The 20,240-nt window shown below is 39.4% G+C and overlaps 1 protein-coding gene across 14 annotated transcripts in view; it reads left to right on the forward strand.

The window, feature by feature from the left end:
• Positions 1-20,240, forward strand: part of LOC133590304 (liprin-beta-2-like) — a 103,982-nt gene that overhangs the window by 63,912 nt on the left and 19,830 nt on the right. For 8 of the 14 annotated variants that reach the window (XM_061942915.2, XM_061942930.2, XM_072912896.1 and 5 more), the window contains 11 exons: positions 942-1,160; positions 6,100-6,192; positions 10,440-10,545; positions 10,707-10,736; positions 15,742-15,803; positions 15,871-15,946; positions 16,472-16,539; positions 16,703-16,770; positions 16,929-16,994; positions 17,063-17,123; positions 17,493-17,540. In XM_061942915.2, coding sequence (XP_061798899.1) covers positions 942-1,160; positions 6,100-6,192; positions 10,440-10,545; positions 10,707-10,736; positions 15,742-15,803; positions 15,871-15,946; positions 16,472-16,539; positions 16,703-16,770; positions 16,929-16,994; positions 17,063-17,123; positions 17,493-17,540 — 897 coding nt within the window. The remainder of the gene's footprint in view (positions 1-941; positions 1,161-6,099; positions 6,193-10,439; positions 10,546-10,706; positions 10,737-15,741; positions 15,804-15,870; positions 15,947-16,471; positions 16,540-16,702; positions 16,771-16,928; positions 16,995-17,062; positions 17,124-17,492; positions 17,541-20,240) is intronic. The other 6 variants (XM_061942945.2, XM_061942953.2, XM_072912894.1 and 3 more) reach the window with 5 other exon arrangements.

A 20,240-nucleotide genomic window follows, 5' to 3' on the forward strand; every position in this document is an offset into this window, starting at 1 on the left:
CATGTATATTCATTAAAACATCTTTAACATGTAAACAAAAACAGCAAAATAAATACATATATATATATATATACTTATATACTGTATATATCAATGTATGTATATATATATATATATATATATATATATATATATATATATATATATATATATATATATATATATATATATATATATATATATGATATGAGTGTGTATGTTACTCATCAGTTACTCAGTACTTGAGTAGTTTTTTCACAACATACTTTTTACTTTTACTCAAGTAAATATTTGGGTGACTACTCCTTACTTTTACTTGAGTAATAAATCTCTAAAGTAACAGTACTCTTACTTGAGTACAATTTCTGGCTACTCTACCCACCTCTGCTCAACAGTAACTAAACGCCACGACATACCAAGGGTAAAAAAAACGGAGTCGGGACGATGTTAAAAGAACATTATTTTCTTTGGCGACCCTAAAAACAACAAATGCATTTTTAGGTCCAGACATATATTCATCCAACTTGGTGGAAACAAATACCAATGGCAACTTTGCTGACAAATAACTCTGGACGTCTGTTGCTCAAACCTCCAACTCTCATTCTGCAGCAAATAGTCGGTGTTATGTGAAGTCTTACCTTCCTTTAACACCAACTATTTTGCAAAACTTCCATGTGGCAAACCAGCACAAATAAAGGAACGTATGGCAAAGACTGTCATGTTTTGTTTTTTTATTCTGTTTGGAGTGATTTTTTATTTTTGATGTAATTATAATGTTTGTTTACTTTGTATAAAAGTGGTTCCAACCTCATCTCATCTGCCAATTGAATATTGGTAATCCCTCCAGTTGAACTTTGAATAATGATTATTGACTATAATGATTATTGATACATGTTGTTTCTCCCATTGCTTCATTGCTCTTTTCCCTCAATGTCTTCTGGCTTCTCTCTTCTCGATGGCAGTGTGTGGTAAACCTCATTAGTGAGCTCCAGGAGCAGATGTGCCGCTTCCAGGAGGAGATCAGCACTCGCATTAAAGAGAAGCGAACGCTGGGAGAAGGCGAGAACCAGCAGGAAGAGCCCCCATCCATCCAGGTCCAGGTCCAGGAGCACAGCTCTCAGGTGGACTTAGTAAGAAGTCAGCTGAGCCCGTGTGACTCTGATGGAGGGCTGAGTGCAAATGTAGGAAGACTTGGCAGATGAGCGCACTTTTCACCTGCTATTGAAACTTTTACACTCGCTCTAACAACTTTCATCCTTCTATTGCTTTCTTTCCCTCTGCAACCTTTCCCAAATCTACAATATTGCAGTATTTCCTTCACCTCTCTTGGCTTTGAGTATTTAGGAGATGAACTTCTCATGACTATTTCACGTACAGTGGAACTTGTTTACATTGACTGTGTTTATACTTATACAGTCTGTGGACCAACTGTGTGGTTAGGACTCAAAAGTTGGGCGTGATCACTTCCGATACCTTCATCGGAGCCTTGACTTTTGGCCAATAGCGATAATGATGCGATAAGATTAGCAGGAATCATACAGACTTCTATTATTAGTAGTGTGGAATGCTAGAAAAGGCTTGATCAAGTGAAATTAGTCAAACAGAGAACAATGGTAGGTATGAAACCACTAACCTATTTATTATTAACCGTCTGGAATGAACTTATGCTGTCTTTACGTTGAAATGGTGTGATTTGTTTTTGGCCACAATCATTCATGAAGCTTGTGATACACTACGTTGAATGATGACTTTGTGTGTGTGTGTCTGTGTGTGTGTGTGTGTGTGTGTGTGTGTGTGTGTGTGTTGTTGCGTTTTGGACCAGTTGTTCCTCCCAGGGAATTCAAGTCACAATTCGCTCCCAAGTTCTTTCCGACACTTAAAGCTGAGTTGAAAAACCACCAGAGACAGAATAGGTATTTTGTTGTATATTCTCAAAGCTTTGCCAATATACATTGATTTAGACCAGTCTAACCCTAGAACATTCTATTGCGCCTCCCAAAATGGTCTGTCTTCCCGATCCCACCACCCTCTCTCTCGTCCCATCTCTGTAGACAAAACAAATGCTAGTCAAAACACATTCCAAAGAACTCAAGGTTAACACACACAGTATACTTGCTGACAGAGCATCAAGAGAAGAAATGGAAAACACGAGCTGTTTTCAAATATGACTAAGAAATGAAAGAAGTACAACTTAAATTCGGATATATGTAAAACTCTGCCTCCGACAGTGTACAGCTCCACTCATGGACATTGGAGTGTTACTTTCAAAGGCAAAATTCAAGTATTGCTAGAAAGATCATTTTATATGGGACTTTATTGTATTATATGTATAGTACATGTTCCAAAAAGAAAAAAAAGCATAAAACAGCAGCAGAATTCGAGATATTACAAGTCAAAGTGATGAAGCTTGGTGTTACGCTCATGACTTGGTGTAACTAAACATTACCCTATAAGATGAAGGCAATTGCATTTTATTGATATTTGAAATGTATTCAAGGTTTATAAATGAATATTTAAATATAGCAAATGTAAAAAAGGGAATAAATATTCAAAATAATCTAGTTTGGTTCCGCCATCATGAGCGCAACACAAGGTTGTCAAAGTTTCAACTACAATTCTAAATAAGATGTCAAAAGCAAACTGAAATCAAACACACACGTCTTAAAGATTGATCAATACCTATTTATGATGATGTATCAAAATATAAAATAATTATACCTGAACAGAACGCTCATGATGGTTACACCAAAAAGTAACGCTATGAATCGCATTTTTCCAAGTTTTTGGGGCATTTTTATGCTATTTCCAAGCATCTCCTTTTTATTATCGTTGATTTTAAATGGTCAAACTAATGCATATTATATATGCATGCCCTAGTAAACAAAAAAAAGTCATATTTATTGTGATTGTTACATTTTGAAGTACGTTAGTGCAGGTGGGTGCGAATGTACGCATTACCAGAGCTGTACACGTAAGTAATATGCATCTGTAATTGATAGATACTTGATTGTATTGACAAATGTGCTGTTTTAGTCAATATTGTTCAATGAAGGACTTCTATGAAGTTTGTCTAGCTGTTGTGCGTTTAGCTGTTGTGTATCTGCTAGCTCCGAGTAGCCTACCATGTTTTTACCCTTTGTACATAACCTGACTAAAATACAAGAAAAGACCAACCATGTGTGCTTTGAATAGAATATAATGCTTGAGAGCATGACATCATTACAGGTGTGAGGTGCACTTACCATACAAGACAAACAATGTTGAAAAGAAATAGCAGTACAAACACCATCCATCCATCCATCCATCTTCTTCCGCTTATCCGAGGTCGGGTCGCGGGGGCAGCAGCTTAAGCAGGGAAGCCCAGACTTCCCTCTCCCCAGCCACTTGGTCCAGCTCCTCCCGGGGGATCCCGAGGCGTTCCCAGGCCAGCCGGGAGACATAGTCTTCCCAGCGTGTCCTGGGTCTTCCCCGTGGCCTCCTACCGGTTGGACGTGCCCGAAACACCTTCCTAGGGAGGCGTTCGGGTGGCATCCTGACCAGATGCCCGAACCACCTCATCTGGCTCCTCTCGATGTGGAGGAGCAGCGCCTTTACTTTGAGCTCCCCCCGGATGGCAGAGCTTCTCACCCTATCTCTAAGGGAGAGCCCCGCCACCCGGCGGAGGAAACTCATTTGGGCCGCTTGTACCCGTGATCTTGTCCTTTCGGTCATGACCCAAAGCTCATGACCATAGGTGAGGATGGGAACGTAGATCGACCGGTAAATCGAGAGCTTTGCCTTCCGGCTCAGCTCCTTCTTCACCACAACGGATCGATACAGCGTCCGCATTACTGAAGACGCCGCACCGATCCGCCTGTCGATCTCACGATCCACTCTTCCCCCACTCGTGAACAAGACTCCGAGGTACTTGAACTCCTCCACTTGGGGCAAGATCTCCTCCCCAACCCGGAGATGGCACTCCACCCTTTTCCGGGAGAGAACCATGGACTCGGACTTGGAGGTGCTGATTCCCATCCCAGTCGCTTCACACTCGGCTGCGAACCGATCCAGTGAGAGCTGAAGATCTTGGCCGGAGGAAGCCATCAGGACCACATCATCTGCAAATAGCAGTGACCTAATCCTGCAGCCACCAAACCAGATCCCCTCAACGCCCTGACTGCGCCTAGAAATTCTGTCCATAAAAGTTATGAACAGAATGGGTGACAAAGGGCAGCCTTGGCGGAGTCCAACCCTCACTGGAAATGTGTCCGACTTACTGCCGGCAATGCGGACCAAGCTCTGACACTGATCATACAGGGAGCGAACTGCCACAATAAGACAGTCCGTTACCCCATACTCTCTGAGCACTCCCCACAGGACTTCCTGGGGTACACGGTCGAATGCCTTCTCCAAGTCCACAAAGCACATGTAGACTGGTTGGGCAAACTCCCATGCACCCTCAAGGACCCTGCCGAGAGTATAGAGCTGGTCCACAGTTCCACGACCAGGACGAAAACCACACTGTTCCTCCTGAATCCGAGGTTCGACTATCCGGCGTAGCCTCCTCTCCAGTACACCTGAATAGACCTTACCGGGAAGGCTGAGGAGTGTGATCCCACGATAGTTGGAACACACCCTCCGGTTCCCCTTCTTAAAGAGAGGAACCACCACCCCGGTCTGCCAATCCAGAGGTACCGCCCCCGATGTCCACGCGATGTTGCAGAGTCTTGTCAACCAAGACAGCCCCACAACATCCAGAGCCTTAAGGAACTCCGGGCGGATCTCATCCACCCCCGGGGCCTTGCCACCGAGGAGCTTTTTAACTACCTCGGCAACCTCAGCCCCAGAAATAGGAGAGCCCACCACAGATTCCCCAGGCCCTGCTTCCTCATAGGAAGACGTGCTGGTAGGATTGAGGAGGTCTTCGAAGTATTCCCTCCACCGATCCACAATATCCGCAGTCGAGGTCAGCAGAGCACCATCCCCAGTACAAACACATTGCAGGCTATTTAAGTTCAAGTTAAAGAAGCAATGATTGTCACACACACACACTAGGTGTGGTGAAATTATTCTCTGCATATGACCCATCTCCATGTTCACCCCCTGGGAGGTGAGGGGAGCAGTGAGCAGCAGCGTGGGCCACGCTCGGTAATCATTTTTGGTGATTTAACCCCCAATTCCAAGCCTTGATGCTGAGTGCCAAGCAGGGAGGTAATGGCTCCCATTCTTATAGTCTTTGGTATGACTCGGCCGGGGTTTGAACTCACAACCTACCCATCTCAGGGCGGACACTCTAACCACTAGACCACTGAGCTGGATTTACTGTCCAGCTTTGCACACGTCAACCCGCTGCAGGACTGCTTGGAGATGACATTTGATCAGATATTTTTACATGTCAGCTAATATAATCCCATCCATCCATCCATCCATCCATCTTCTAATTCCATATTTGTTTTTCTAATGCTGATATCAGACCAATATCAATATTGGATCAGGACACCCCTTTTAAAAAAATGCCCACTTAAGTGGATGTTGAGTGTAGAGAAGCTGTGGTCATTTCTATGACAAATGGGCCGTTTATGTTGACGTGTGTTGTAGTTGTGTTAACTTCACCAGCAACAGAACTGCTGTCTGATTGCAAAACAAATGACAACATGCACACTGACGTCATTGTTCAGTGTCAAAATAAAAGCATGACAGTTTCAACCTGGATTCTGTCAATAAACACACTTGTTTGTATTTGTGTGTTGTGATGTGAAACATGTGTGCATGCATGAAAACTTCATTGTCGACATAAACTTGTTCCACTGTTGTACTTTTCTTCCTGCTAACAAGGGGAATGGGTGCAGTCTGATGTTGTGGTGATAAAGGTGTCACAGTGGATGAAACTTTCTCCAGACTTTAGGATGTATGCATTTGTGTGATGGGTTCCATCTGTCCTTTGATTGTTCCATCTGTCCTTTGATTGTTCTTAAGCGCACGCTGCGTTGTTTCCCAGAGAGACTGTATGTGATGTTTGGATTCATGGCACCAATGCTAACACAATTAGCCTTCAACTTCTTACACTTTTTCCCTTCCAGGTGAAAATCTTCTTCTTCTTTTTTGTCCAACTGAAAGATTTGCTTTGCGTTTGTGCTGCAGGACTGCTTAGAGGAAATTGAGCAGCTTAGGAAGAAAGTGGGGGAGCTGCAGTGGCAGAAAGGACAATATGAGAGGCAGCTTGGAGCCACCAAGGTAAGTTGTAACGCTCACATTATACTTGGACAAAAGCAGTGAAGTTAAAAAGAGAATACAACAAATCCTTTTCAACTTATATTCAATTGAATAGACTGCAAAGACAAGATATTTCATGTTCATTTTTTTTTTTCTGCTAATAATCATGAACTTAGAATGTAATGGCAGCAACACTTTGCAAAAAAGGCATTTTTACCAGTGTGTTACATGGCCTTTCCTTTGAACAACACTCAGTAAAGGTTTGGGAACTGAGGAGACACATTTTTGAAGTGGAATTCTTTCCCATTCTTGCTTGATGTACAGCTTAAGTTGTTCAACAGTCTCCCTTCTCATATTTTAGCCTTCATATTTTCAATGTCTGGACTACAGGCAGGCCAGTCTAGTACCCACACTCTTTTACTATCAAGCCACGCTGTTGTAACACTTGGCTTGGCATTGTCTTGCTGAAATAAGCAGGGGCGTCCATGGTAACGTTGCTTGGATGGCAACATATGTTGCTCCAAAAGCTGTATGTACCTTTCAACATTAATGGTGCCTTTGTAGTGGGTCTTATTCTGTGTTGTGTAGTTTAAAAAAAAAAAAAAAAGACACTTCACTATGCCATCATTTCATTATTTATTGGTAACCTGTGTTGGAAACACGAAACACACACACACACACACAAACACACACACACACACAGGTCCCAACTTTCTGGCGGACTGATATCTGCTCCTTCCACTCAAAAGTCCGAAGCAAGAAGAAGTAACGAACATTCATTCACATAAAAATAATAATAAATTAAATTACATTAACAAAAACGTTTTATCAGAAAAAAATAATAATGTACAAATCCACATACCTGTGTTGGAAACACGAAACACACACACACACACACACACACACACACACACACACACACACACACACACACACACACACACACACACACACACACACACACAGGTCCCAGCTGATATCTGCTCCTGTGTGGTGTAAATAGCAAGCGTAAATGCGACCAAACAATTCACACAGTCGACGCTCTACTCCTTAATAAACGAAATTGTGCATAAAAATGACTTACAACAACACATCAATTGTACCCACAACATTATTGGGTTAACTTTTCAAGTATTTAAGAACGTTTAGGAAGAATTTTTACTAGAGATGTCTGCCTGCCGATATTATCGGTCGATAAATGCTTTAAAATGTAATATCGGAAATTATCGGTATCGTTTTTTTTGTATTATCTGTATCGTTTTTTTTTTGTTTTTTTTTATTAAATCAACATAAAAAACCCAAGATACACTTACAATTAGTGCACCAACCCAAAAAACCTCCCTCCCCCATTCACACTCATTCACACAAAAGAGTTGTTTCTTTCTGTTATTAATATTGTGGTAGGTTCCTACATTATATATCAATATATATCAATACAGTCTGCAAGGATACAGTCCGTAAGCACACATGATTGTGTGGTCCACTAATAGTACTAACCTTTAACACTTAATTTAACTCATTTTCATTCATTACTAGTTTATATCTAACTGTTTTTATATTGTTGTACTTCCTTTTTTATCCAAGAAAATGTTTTTAATTTATTTATCTTATTTTATTTTATTAATATTTCAAAAAAAGGACCTTATCTTCACCATACCTGGTTGTCCAAATTAGGCATAATAATGTGTTAATTCCACCACTGTATATATCGGTATCAGTAATTAAGAGTTGGACAATATCGGACATCCCTAATATTTACAATATGAAGAAACACGGAGCAGTGAAGAACTATTACCTTCCAACTCAAAAGTCCTAAGCAAGAGGAAGTAAAGAACCGAAAAAACAGCAAAGACACTTCCTGCACCGGACATCCGGTTCTTCATAAAATAAAAGCGATACTTCAAAATAAAATATAACACCCTGTCTAGTTCATAGTATAGCGCAACAGCATCACACTATTACACCTTCACAGATGTGTAAGTTACCCATGCCTTGGGCACTAATCAGTGTTACTTTTGTCAAATCCCTAAATTCCTGCTTGAGAAATGTTGTTCTTAAACAATTTGCTCAGGCATTTGTTGACAAAGTGTTGACCCTCGCCCCGTCCTTGTTTGTGAATTTGTGAGCATTTCATGGAAGCTGCTTTTATACCCAATCATGGCACCCACCTGTTCCCAATTAGCCTGTGTGATGTTCCAAATAAGAGCATTTCTCAACTTTCTCAGTCTTTTTTGCCACTTGTGCCAGCTTTTTTGAAACATGTTGCAGGCATCAAATTCCAAATGAGCTAATATTTGCAAAAACTAACAAAGTTTGTCAGTGTGAACATGAAATATCTTGTCTTTGCAGTCTATTCAATTGAATATAAGTTGAAAAGGATTTGTTGTATTCTCTTTTTATTGACCATTTACACAACCTGACAACTTCACTGCTTTTCTACTTTGTAGATGACGATATTGGATTAAAGGAGCGTAATAGTGTGAGAAGTGTTATTTCATGTTTACAGGGCTCTGATAATGTTAAAACATTTAAAAGGTTGTTTTATTTTTTTGCTATAGCTATGAAAAAATCCCATTTCTAATGAATAATTCCAACTTTATGTTACTTCCTCAGTAAGAACAATACAATACAGAAAGTATTGCCATGTTGAATGCATACCTGCCAACTACTCCGGTTTTCCCGTAATTCGTACGGTTTTCATCAACCTATTCCGGGTTACGGTTGCAGTGATAAAAAATACGGTTTTTCATTAATTAAAAAAAAAAAAAGGGTGAAAACTACGCGAATTGCACCTTGTGCAGACAAGATTTTTCGATCGGACACGGAGGAATTAGCGATGTAAAAGACCACGTTGGGACAAAAAAACACAAGTCTAATGCCGTTGCTAGCGATACAAGTGGAAAACTTTCAACGTTTTTCGTCGCCCAAACAGATTCTTTGGATGTGATAAATGCCGAAGTTTTATTTACGGAGGCAATAATTGAGCATGGACTTCCAATCGCACTGGCTGATCACATGGGACAGTTAAATGTTTGTAATGCAACCTTTAAAAATCATTACGCGGTGATCGCGGTCCAAAAAATAAACTTTTCTTGCATGATAATGTCCAGAAAAATTCGCTTTATATTACTATAGAGTCCTTTTAACGAATGAGTTTGATGGTTTATCACAAACCTTAAATGAAAGAAGTCCTTTGTTCTCCTGCACCATGCATGCGCTTTGGCCTTGCTTCGTGTTTGGTGCGCAATCCTGTCGGCTGTATTTCACAGCACGACATACTGTTAAAAGTGTTTATACTATTTATGCTTTCAAGTCCAAGTTGAAGAAATCTTGTTAAATGTTGACAGCATATCTACCAAAATACAGAAGTATGTCCTTAATATTTTTGCAGTGCTATTTCTGTTGAAAAGTTCAAATGATTACATTAGAGATGTGATGTGCCACTTTTCAAGTGTCTGATGGCTTCAATTAATTTTCATTAATTTTTCATATTTTGAATTCTTTTGAAAGGCTTACAAAAAAACTACATTTGAATTGTAATTCCATGCTATTGACAGGACTATTAATTTTAATGAAGTTAGCTTACCATGTTTACAGTATGATCATTGTGATAGAAATGTGAATTTTAGGCACAGAATATTTTTTACAATTGAACAAGGCAGTAGATTATACAAGCTTGGACAGAAAGTTAATAATGACACCAATTTTTTTTTTAATGGAATTGTTTAGTACTGTTTTACCATTTGTTTACTGTAAAAAGTGTTTATACTTTCAATGAACAAATTGAAGTCTTGTGAAAGGTTGACAGGATAACTGGCATTAACTGTCAAAATAATTTCAAGTATTGAAGTTAGCTTACAGAATAAACATGTCAATCAACCCATATGATTTTTGCTGTAATATTTTTGTTTTGAAAAGTCACTGTGACTGATAGAAAAGTGATGGTTTTAGCAACATTTTAACCTGTCTGAATGCTAATAATCATTTTGCGTCGGGGGGCGAAGCCTGAACCCCCCACCAGGACTTTGTCCTGGACCTACCGGGGCCTGCGGCCCCTGGACCCTGGCTACTAGGTTTTTCTGATTTCAAAAGTTGGCAGGTATGTGAATGAAGTGCAATGCAGAAGTGGACATGGCAACATTAGTTAGCACATGACTGCCATGAGAGTGTGAGTGTGAGTGTGAGTGTGCACACCCTCACAGTGTTGCAGCAGAGGACAATAATACTTGCTCATCATGCAATCATCACATCATGTTCCGCTTCTGCAGGCCGAGATGTCAGAAATGCAACACATGCTGCTCTGCAAGGATGCTGAGATCCAGCGCCTGCACACTCAACGCCTGTCAAACTCCACCAATGACAACACACACAGAGGTACTGCTGACACTGTGTGTGTGTGTGTGTGTGTGTGTGTGTGTGTGTGTGTGTGTGTGTGTGTGTGTGTGTGTGTGTGTGTGTGTGTGTGTGTGTGTGGTGCACATATTCACTCCTTTGACTTGTTGTTCTTGACTCTTTGCTGCCCCCTGCTGTATAAGAAGTGTACGTCAAACAGCTGCTTAACAAATGTAAGACCGTTTTCTGTTCACATTTCATTCATCCTTTTTGTGTCTTTATGATGTGAGCATTCATCCACATTTCTTTTCTAACATTCTAGTGTATACAAAACATAAAGAAACATATATTTATTCATGCATTGTACCTCACAAAAGTTAGTACACCCCTCATATTTGATGATGTGTTGTCATGGTACAATGTAGAGTAGTCAGTGTTCATCTTGCCATGTACGAGGCACCTGCTTCCCATTCACACCTGTTACCTGTTACACTCAGCAGTCACATGATTGGATAGTAAATGTTAGTGATGGGTCCGACAACACCGATGCATCGGCGCATGCGTCGAGCTCACAGAGCAAAACCCTGTGTCGGTGCGCGTACCGCTTTTAGAAAGTCACGTGACCGATCATGAGCTGTTTTGGTCACGTGACCGATACGCCAACTGTGTCGCCTCCTCTGTGCCCTGTGAGCGGCTCTTTTCTACAGCCCGAGAAATAATAACTAAGAGAAATCGTCTAAAATGTAATACGTCGGAAAAACTTTTTTTTTTTTTTTTTTTTTTAATAAAAATGTGTAAAAAAATTAAATTAAAAAAATTCCCAGTCCACAATCATCCACAACACGTTCTCTTAGATTTCCATGTTATGATACATGTTCACATTATTTATTGACTGTATCTAAAAAAGATACAAATATATTTAAATGAAGATATGAAATAATCCTAAATGAAATACAATGACTTGGTTTATATTATTGTATATACTAGGGCAGGGGTCACCAACGCGGTGCCCGCGGTCACCAGGTAGCCCGTAAGGACCAGATCAGTCGCCCGCTGGCCTGTTCTAAAAATAGCTCAAAGAGCAGCACTTACCAGTGAGCTGCCTCTATTTTTTAAATGTTATTTATTTACTAGCAAGCTGGTCTCGCTTTGCTCGACATTTTTAATTCTAAAAGAGACAAAACTCAAATAGAATTTGAAAATCCAAGAAAATATTTTAAAGACTTGGTCTTCACTTGGAATAAGCGGTAGAAAATGGATGGATGGATGGGTCTTCACTTGTTTAAATAAATTCATTTATTTTTGACTTTGCTTCTTATTACTTTTAGAAATACAATTTTAGAGAAAAAATACAACCTTAAAAATGATTTTAGGATTTTTAAACAAATATACCTTTTTACCTTTTAAATTTCTTCCTCTTCTTTCCTGACAATTTAAATCAATGTTCAAGTAATTTTTTATTTTTTTTTATTGTAAAGAATAATAAATATTTTAGCTTCTGGTTTTTCGACGAAGAATATTTGTGAAATATTTCTTCAAACTTACTATGATTAAAATTCAAAACAATTATTCTGGCAAATCTAGAAAATCTGTAGAATCAAATTTAAATCTTATTTCAAAGTATTTTGAATTTCTTTTAAAATTTTTGTTCTGGAAAATCTAGAAGAAATACTGATTTGTCTTTGTTAGAAATATAGCTTGGTCCAATTTGTTAAATATTCTAACAAAGTGCAGATTGGATTTTAACCAATTTAAAACATGTCATCAAAATTCTAAAATGTATCTTAATCAGGAAAAATTACTAATGATGTTCCATAAATTATTTTTTTAATTTTTTCAAAAAGATTCAAATAAGCTAGTTTTTCTCTTCTTTTTGTCGGTTGAATTTAGAATTTTAAAGAGTCGAAATTGAATTTTATTTTAAATTTTTTCGTGTTTTCTCCTCTTGTAAACCGTTCAATTAAGTGTTTTTTTCATCATTTATTCGCTACAAAAAACCTTCCGTAAAAGGAAAAAAAAATGTACGACGGAATGACAGACAGAAATACCCATTTTTTTATATATATATAAATGTATTTATTTAGCTATTCTTGTTTAAATCACACTTACGTGTAACTTACAAATGACAATATATTTATTTATTTAAGTGTGTATCAAACTGGTAGCCCTTGGCATTAATCAGTACCCAAGAAGTAGTTTTTGGTTTCAAAAAGGTTGGTGACCCCTGTACTAGGGCATCAAATCAGTGTCAGTTGAGTCGGTCCATAGGTTGCCTGTAGGGATTTTTAATGTCCAGCAGATGTCAGTATTTAGTGACACAGTATCGACACAGTATCAATACAGTTTTGCAATGTGTCCAAACGCTTCATGACGCCTCATCAACCCATCACTAGTAAATGTACACAAGCTGTACTCTGACTACGATGGAACCTTTATCTACCAACTTGATTGGCTCTTCAAGATGGTTGGCCAAGCAGAATGTTGGTCAAGTTCCTCACAAGGATCAATGTAAACATGAATAATTGATCTGGCCTCCACAAAAGTCCTGTTTTAGCAAACTGCACACTATGAAGACACTATCATGTACGTACAATTATTTTGACCCGGGGGGCCAAAAACAATTTGAAATGTGGACTCGTCAGACCACAGAACACTTTTCCACTTTGTATCAGTCCATCTTAGATGAGCTCGGGCCCAGCGAAGCCGACGGCGTTTCTGGGTGTTGTTGATAAACGGTTTTCGCCTTGCATAGGAGAGTTTTAACTTGCACTTACAGATGTAGCGACCAACTGTAGTTACTGACAGTGGGTTTCTGAAGTGTTCCTGAGCCCATGTGGTGATATCCTTTACACACTGATGTGGCTTGTTGATGCAGTACAGCCTGAGGGATGGAAGGTCACGGGCTTAGCTGCTTACGTGCAGTGATTTCTACAGATTCTCTGAACCCTTTGATGATATTACGGAGCATAGATGGTGAAATCCCTAAATTCCTTGCAATAGCTGCTTGAGAAAGGTTTTTCTTAAACTGTTCAACAATTTGCTCAGGCATTTGTTGACAAAGTGGTGACCCTCGCCCCATCCTTGTTTGTGAATGACTGAGCATTTCATGGAATCTACTTTTATACCCAATCATGGCACCCACCTGTTCCCAATTAGCCTGCACACCTGTGGGATGTTCCAAATAAGTGTTTGATGAGCATTCCTCAACTTTATCAGTATTTATTGCCACCTTTCACAACTTCTTTGTCACGTGTTGCTGACATCAAATTCTAAAGTTAATGATTATTTGCAAAAAAAAAAAGTGTTTATGAGTTTGAAGATCAAATATGTTGTCTTTGTAGCATATTCAACTGAATATGGCTTGAAAAGGATTTGCAAATCATTGTATTCCGTTTATATTTACATCTAACACAATTTCCCAACTCATATGGAAACGGGGTTTTGTTTGTGAATGAAGGTTCCAGTGTACTTTTAGTATCATTTAGTTTGTGAATGAAGGTTCCACTCTACTTTTAGTGTCATTTTGTTTGTGAATGAAGGTTCCACTGTACTTTTAGTGTCATTTTGTTTGTGAATTAAGGTTTCACTGTACTTTTAGTGTCATTTTGTTTGTGAATGAAGGTTCCACTGTACTTTTAGTGTCAGTTTGTTTGTGAATGAAGGTTCCACTGTAATTCTAGTGTCATTTAGTTTGTGAATGAAGGTTCAACTGTACTTTTAGTGTCATTTTGTTTGTGAATGAAGGTTCCACTCTACTTTTAGTGTCATTTAGTTTGTGAATGAAGGTTCCACAGTACTTTTAGTGTCATTTAGTTTGTGAATGAAGGTTCCACTGTACTTTTAGTGTCATTTAGTTTGTGAATAAGGTTCCACTGTACTTTTAGTGTAATTTTGTTTGTGAATGAAGGTTTCACTGTACTTTTAGTGTCATTTAGTTTGTGAATGAAGGTTCCACTCTACTTTTAGTGTCATTTAGTTTGTGAATGAAGGTTCCACTCTACTTTTAGTGTCATTTTGTTTGTCAATGAAGGTTCCACTGTACTTTTAGTGTCATTTTGTTTGTGAATGAAGGTTCCACTGTACTTTAAATGTCATTTAGTTTGTGAATGAAGGTTCCACTGTACTTTTAGTGTCATTTTGTTTGTGATGAAGGTTCCACCGTACTTTTAGTGTCACTTTGTTTGTGAATTAAGGTTTCACTGTATTTTTAGTGTCATTTTGTTTGTGAATGAAGGTTCCACTGCACTTTTAGTGACATTTTGTTTGCGAATGAAGATTCCACTGTACTTTTAGTGTCATTTAGTTTGTGAATACGGTTCCACTGTACTTTTAGTGTAATTGTGTTTGTGAATGAAGATTCCACTGTACTTTTAGTGTCATTTAGTTTGTGAATGAAGGTTCCACTGTACTTTTAGTGTCATTTAGTTTGTGAATGAAGGTTCCACTCTACTTTTAGTGTCATTTTGTTTGTGAATGAAGGTTCCACTGTACTTTTAGTGTAATTTTGTTTGTGAATGAAGGTTCCACTGTACTTTTAGTGTCATTTTGTTTGTGAATGAAGGTTCCACTGTACTTTTAGTGTCATTTTGTTTGTGAATGAAGGTTCCACTGTACTTTTAGTGTCATTTTGTTTGTGAATGAAGGTTCCACTGTACTTTTAGTGTCATTTAGTTTGTGAATGAAGGTTCCACTGTACTTTTAGTGAAATTATATTATATCATCAAATATTTTTATCTTTTGTGAGGTATTGTACAGCAAATACATACTGGAGTGTGTCAACAGCATCTATGTTATGAGGAGAGGAGAGAATACAGTGGGTATGAGTTCTGGACCTATGAGTGAGTGCTCCGTGTGTTTGTGTGTGTGTGTGTGTGTGTGTGTGTGTGTGTGTGCGTGTGTGTGTGTGTGTGTGTGTGTGTGTGTGTATGTGTGTGTGTGTGTGTGAGTGTGTGTGTGTGTGTGTGTGTGTGTGTGTGTGTGTGTGTGTGTGTGTGTGTGTGTGTGTGTGTGTGTGTGTGTGTGTGTGTGTGTGTGTGTGTGTCGGTGTGTGTGTGTGCATGGTTTATTTTGTATTTCTACCTCCATCCTGCAAGTGGTTTGCTGTTTTCTTGATCCTTCTTGTCATTTGTGTAGTTGCTCTTTAGCATATTAGCATGGTGGTCTTCCATCAGATGTCATATTACAGTAATGTTAGCATATTCTTATATTACAGTAATGTTAGCATATTCTTGTTTGCAGACCAGGAATACCAGAGACTGAAGGTGGGGATGGAGTCTCTTCTAGCTTCCAATGATGACAAGGTGAGTAAAGAAATGTTTTAAAAGATCAAATCCATTTGACTGACAAACGTCCGCTGATGATGATCAGAGTCGTCGTATAGAAGAGCTGACAAATCTCCTGGGCCAATACAGGAAGATTAATGAGCTCATGATGCTCACACACGGTAAGAAGTCCCTGCAATTTATTGTCTTGTGTTGATTACAAGACAATAAACACAACTTCATTCAATGTAATGAACACAACTTCATCCAATGTAATGAACACAACTTCATCCAATGTAATAAACACAACTTCATCCAATGTAATGAACACAACTTCATCCAATGTAATAAACACAACTTCATCCAATGTAATGAACACAACTTCATCCAATGTAATGAACACAACTTCATCCAATGTAATAAACACAACTTCATCCAATGTAATAAACACAACTTCATCCAATGTAATAAACACAACTTCATCCAATGTAATAAACACAACTTCATCCAATGTAATAAACACAACTTCATCCAATGTAATGAACACAACTTCATCCAATGTAATGAACACAACTTCATCCAATGTAATAAACACAACTTCATCCAATGTAATAAACACAACTTCATCCAATGTAATCAACACAACTTCATCCAATGTAATAAACACAACTTCATCCAATGTAATAAACACAACTTCCTCACACCAGCGAGCAGTGAAGAGGAGCTGAATGGAAACATCAGATTGATCACACAGTCTGACTTCCTCCAATCACAGGTAACATAACATGTCCCTCTAAAGTGCATCATTCACTGTTACATTGGCTATGCTAACTAGCGGTGGGGAGGTTCATAAAGCAGATTGTTGCTGGCAACTTTTACGTAAAAAAAACCCAAAAACTTGTAAGGTGGGACACTTTATAACTTTGTTTTATTTGTAGTTGTCATCTAGAGGATCTTCTCCACTTACGTTATACTCATCGCCTTCCCAGAGAGACGTGGACTCAAGGTATTGCAAAAACACAGAAGCAATTTTTTTCAAATAGGTAGCGTACATATGATTGAAAATGTACCTGATATGTAAATATGTCAGACGTTATATTTCCATCAGGTGTCCCTAGACTAGAAAAGAAGAGTACTACTTAAAGATTCCAACTGTTCTTCTAGTTTCCAGAAGTCAGTGGACACATCAATACTTGCTACCAGAGAAAGCATCTTCTCCCAGGGGTCGTGGTAAGCACTCGCCTTCACACCTTGGCACAGAGGTGATAGTCCGTGGTCACAGTCCTGTTTGCTTGCAGGCATCAGCGCAGGATGCAGTCCAGCAGTCTTGAGGAGTTGCAGAGCAGATCTTTACAGAAGGTTCTCACTCTCATTCCTGCAGCTTGTCAGAGTCATTGAAAGCAAGCAGACCTTGTGGCTCACAGACTAGATAGGACAGATCTATGCGTCCTACTTAGTCTTCCGTGGAACGTCTTCTAAGACAATTTGAAGAATTTGTTTGTAATCAATTCAATGACCTGAGAATATAATCACTTTCATTTCCCTCTTATGTCATCCAACGCATCACCTTGATCTACTCATCTACCTCACTTCTATCATCATTTTTAACATGCTGACTCTCATTTGTCTCCGCATGTGTGTGTGTGTGCATGTGTGTGTGTGTGCATGTGTGTGTGTGCATGCATGTGTGTGTGCGCATGCATGTGCATGTGTGTGTTTGTGCTTTAGCCTGTAGACATCCTGCCAGATGAAAATGAATCAGACGAAGCAGGAGAGGTACTGGTCTGCTGCATGGCATAACACAATAACACAATAACACAATAACACAATACATACATACATACATACATACATAGAAGGAGAGGTACTGGTCTGCTGCATGGCATAACACACTAACATAATAATAATAATACTAACACAATACAATACAGTGGTACCTCGTTTTTTGTGAGTAATCTGTTTGAATTGGTCTGACAAAAATAATAATCATACCAAAATCCAAGCAATTTTTCCCCTAAGAACTCATCAAAAATCCAATGATTCCGCTCCAGACAGCCAAAAATATGCATATAAAATACATTTATAGAGAATAATAGAAAGCAAAAGTGGAATATTCTAGCAGCCTCCTCCATCCCCAAAAGTTCAACCAGAGACTATCAATAGTCTAGTTTTTAAAATGACTATTCTTGCGCTACTAATTATATCAACTTATCAATTGGTCAACAATATATGTAACTGAAAACCTTTTGCAATATGAACCATAAAGATGTAGAATGAGATATGAATATTGATCCTGATGCATTGTTTTCCCACATCAGGAATGATGAGGATCAATATATCAAAATACATGTTCAACTGATCATTTCAACAGCAGAAGCTTGTATGCAAACTACAACAGCATGAAACATTTTTTGGAACGATTCAAGGTGATTGCTGTCTTAGAAAAATGATACCACAAATGTAGTTATCGATTTGATACCAAGTAGTTACAGGATCATAGTCAAAGTCCTCATGTGTCCAGGGACATATTTACTGACTTTATAAAAATCATATACATTTTAAAAAAAGGAAAAAAGATTTTGTCACTTTAGAAAATATCAATGTAATCATTGTAGTATCGACTAGATACCCTCTTTTACTTGGTATCATTACAGTGGATGTCAGGTGTTTGTTTACATCGAGGAGTGTTAGCTTTTGTTAGCGGTGATGTCGATGAGTTATTGTATCCTCCTACGGTGTGTAGTGAAGCATGTTTAGCTATTCCTCGTCCTGCAGTGATAATGTTACTTGTAAGAAACTTACTTGATTTGTCGCCATGGAGACAAGGATTATCAATCAATCAATCAATGTTTATTTATATAGCCCTAAATCACAAGTGTCTCAAAGGGCTGCACAAGCCACAACGACATCCTCGGTACAGAGCCCACATAAGGGCAAGGAAAAACTCACCCCAGTGGGACGTCGATGTGAATGACTATGAGAAACCTTGGAGAGGATCGCATATGTGGGTAACCCCCCCCCCCTCTAGGGGAGACCGAAAGCAATGGATGTCGAGTGGGTCTGACATAATATTGTGAGAGTCCAGTCCATAGTGGATCTAACATAATAGTGAGAGTCCAGTCCATAGTGGATCTAACATAATAGTGAGAGTCCAGTCCATAGTGGATCTAACATAATAGTGTGAGAGTCCAGTCCATAGTGGATCTAACATAATAGTGAGAGTCCAGTCCATAGTGGATCTAACATAATAGTGTGAGAGTCCAGTCCATAGTGGATCTAACATAATAGTGAGAGTCCAGTCCATAGTGGATCTAACATAATAGTAAGAGTCCAGTCCATAGTGGATCTAACATAATAGTGAGAGTCCAGTCCATAGTGGATCTAACATAATAGTGAGAGTCCAGTCCATAGTGGATCTAACATAATAGTGAGAGTCCAGTCCATAGTGGATCTAACATAATAGTAAGAGTCCAGTCCATAGTGGATCTAACATAATAGTGAGAGTCCAGTCCATAGTGGATCTAACATAATAGTGTGAGAGTCCAGTCCATAGTGGATCTAACATAATAGTGAGAGTCCAGTCCATAGTGGATCTAACATAATAGTGAGAGTCCAGTCCATAGTGGATCCAACATAATAGTGTGAGAGTCCAGTCCATAGTGGATCTAACATAATAGTGAGAGTCCAGTCCATAGTGGATCTAACATAATAGTAAGAGTCCAGTCCATAGTGGGGCCAGCAGGACACCATCCCGAGCGGAGACGGGTCAGCAGCGTAGAGATGTTCCCAGCCGATGCACAGGCGAGCGGTCCACCCCGGGTCCCGACTCTGGACAGCCAGCACCCCATCCATGGACACCAGACCTGTGCCCCCCCCCCTCCACAAGGGATAGGGGGGAGCAGAGGAGAAAAGAAAAGAAACGGCAGATCAACTGGTCTAACAGGGGGGCTATTTAAAGGCTAGAGTATACAAATGAGTTTTAATCAATCAATCAATCAATGTTTATTTATATAGCCCTAAATCACAAGTGTCTCAAAGGGCTGCACAAGCCACAACGACATCCTCGGTACAAAGCCCACATACGGGCAAGGAAAAACTCACCCCAGTGGGACGTCGATGTGAATGACTATGAGAAACCTTGGAGAGGACCGCATATGTGGGTAACCCCCCCCCTCTAGGGGAGACCGAAAGCAATGGATGTCGAGTGGGTCTGACATAATATTGTGAGAGTCCAGTCCATAGTGGATCCAACATAATAGTAAGAGTCCAGTCCATAGTGGGGCCAGCAGGACACCATCCCGAGCGGAGACGGGTCAGCAGCGCAGAGATGTTCCCAGCCGATGCACAGGCGAGCGGTCCACCCCGGGTCCCGACTCTGGACAGCCAGCACTTCATCCATGGCCACCGGACCTGTGCCCCCCCCCCCTCAAGGAAAAGGGGAGCAGAGGAGAAAAGAAAAGAAACGGCAGATCAACT

The sequence above is a fragment of the Nerophis lumbriciformis genome, linkage group LG03 (assembly GCF_033978685.3).
Source record: "Nerophis lumbriciformis linkage group LG03, RoL_Nlum_v2.1, whole genome shotgun sequence".
NCBI classification, from domain to species: domain Eukaryota; kingdom Metazoa; phylum Chordata; class Actinopteri; order Syngnathiformes; family Syngnathidae; genus Nerophis; species Nerophis lumbriciformis.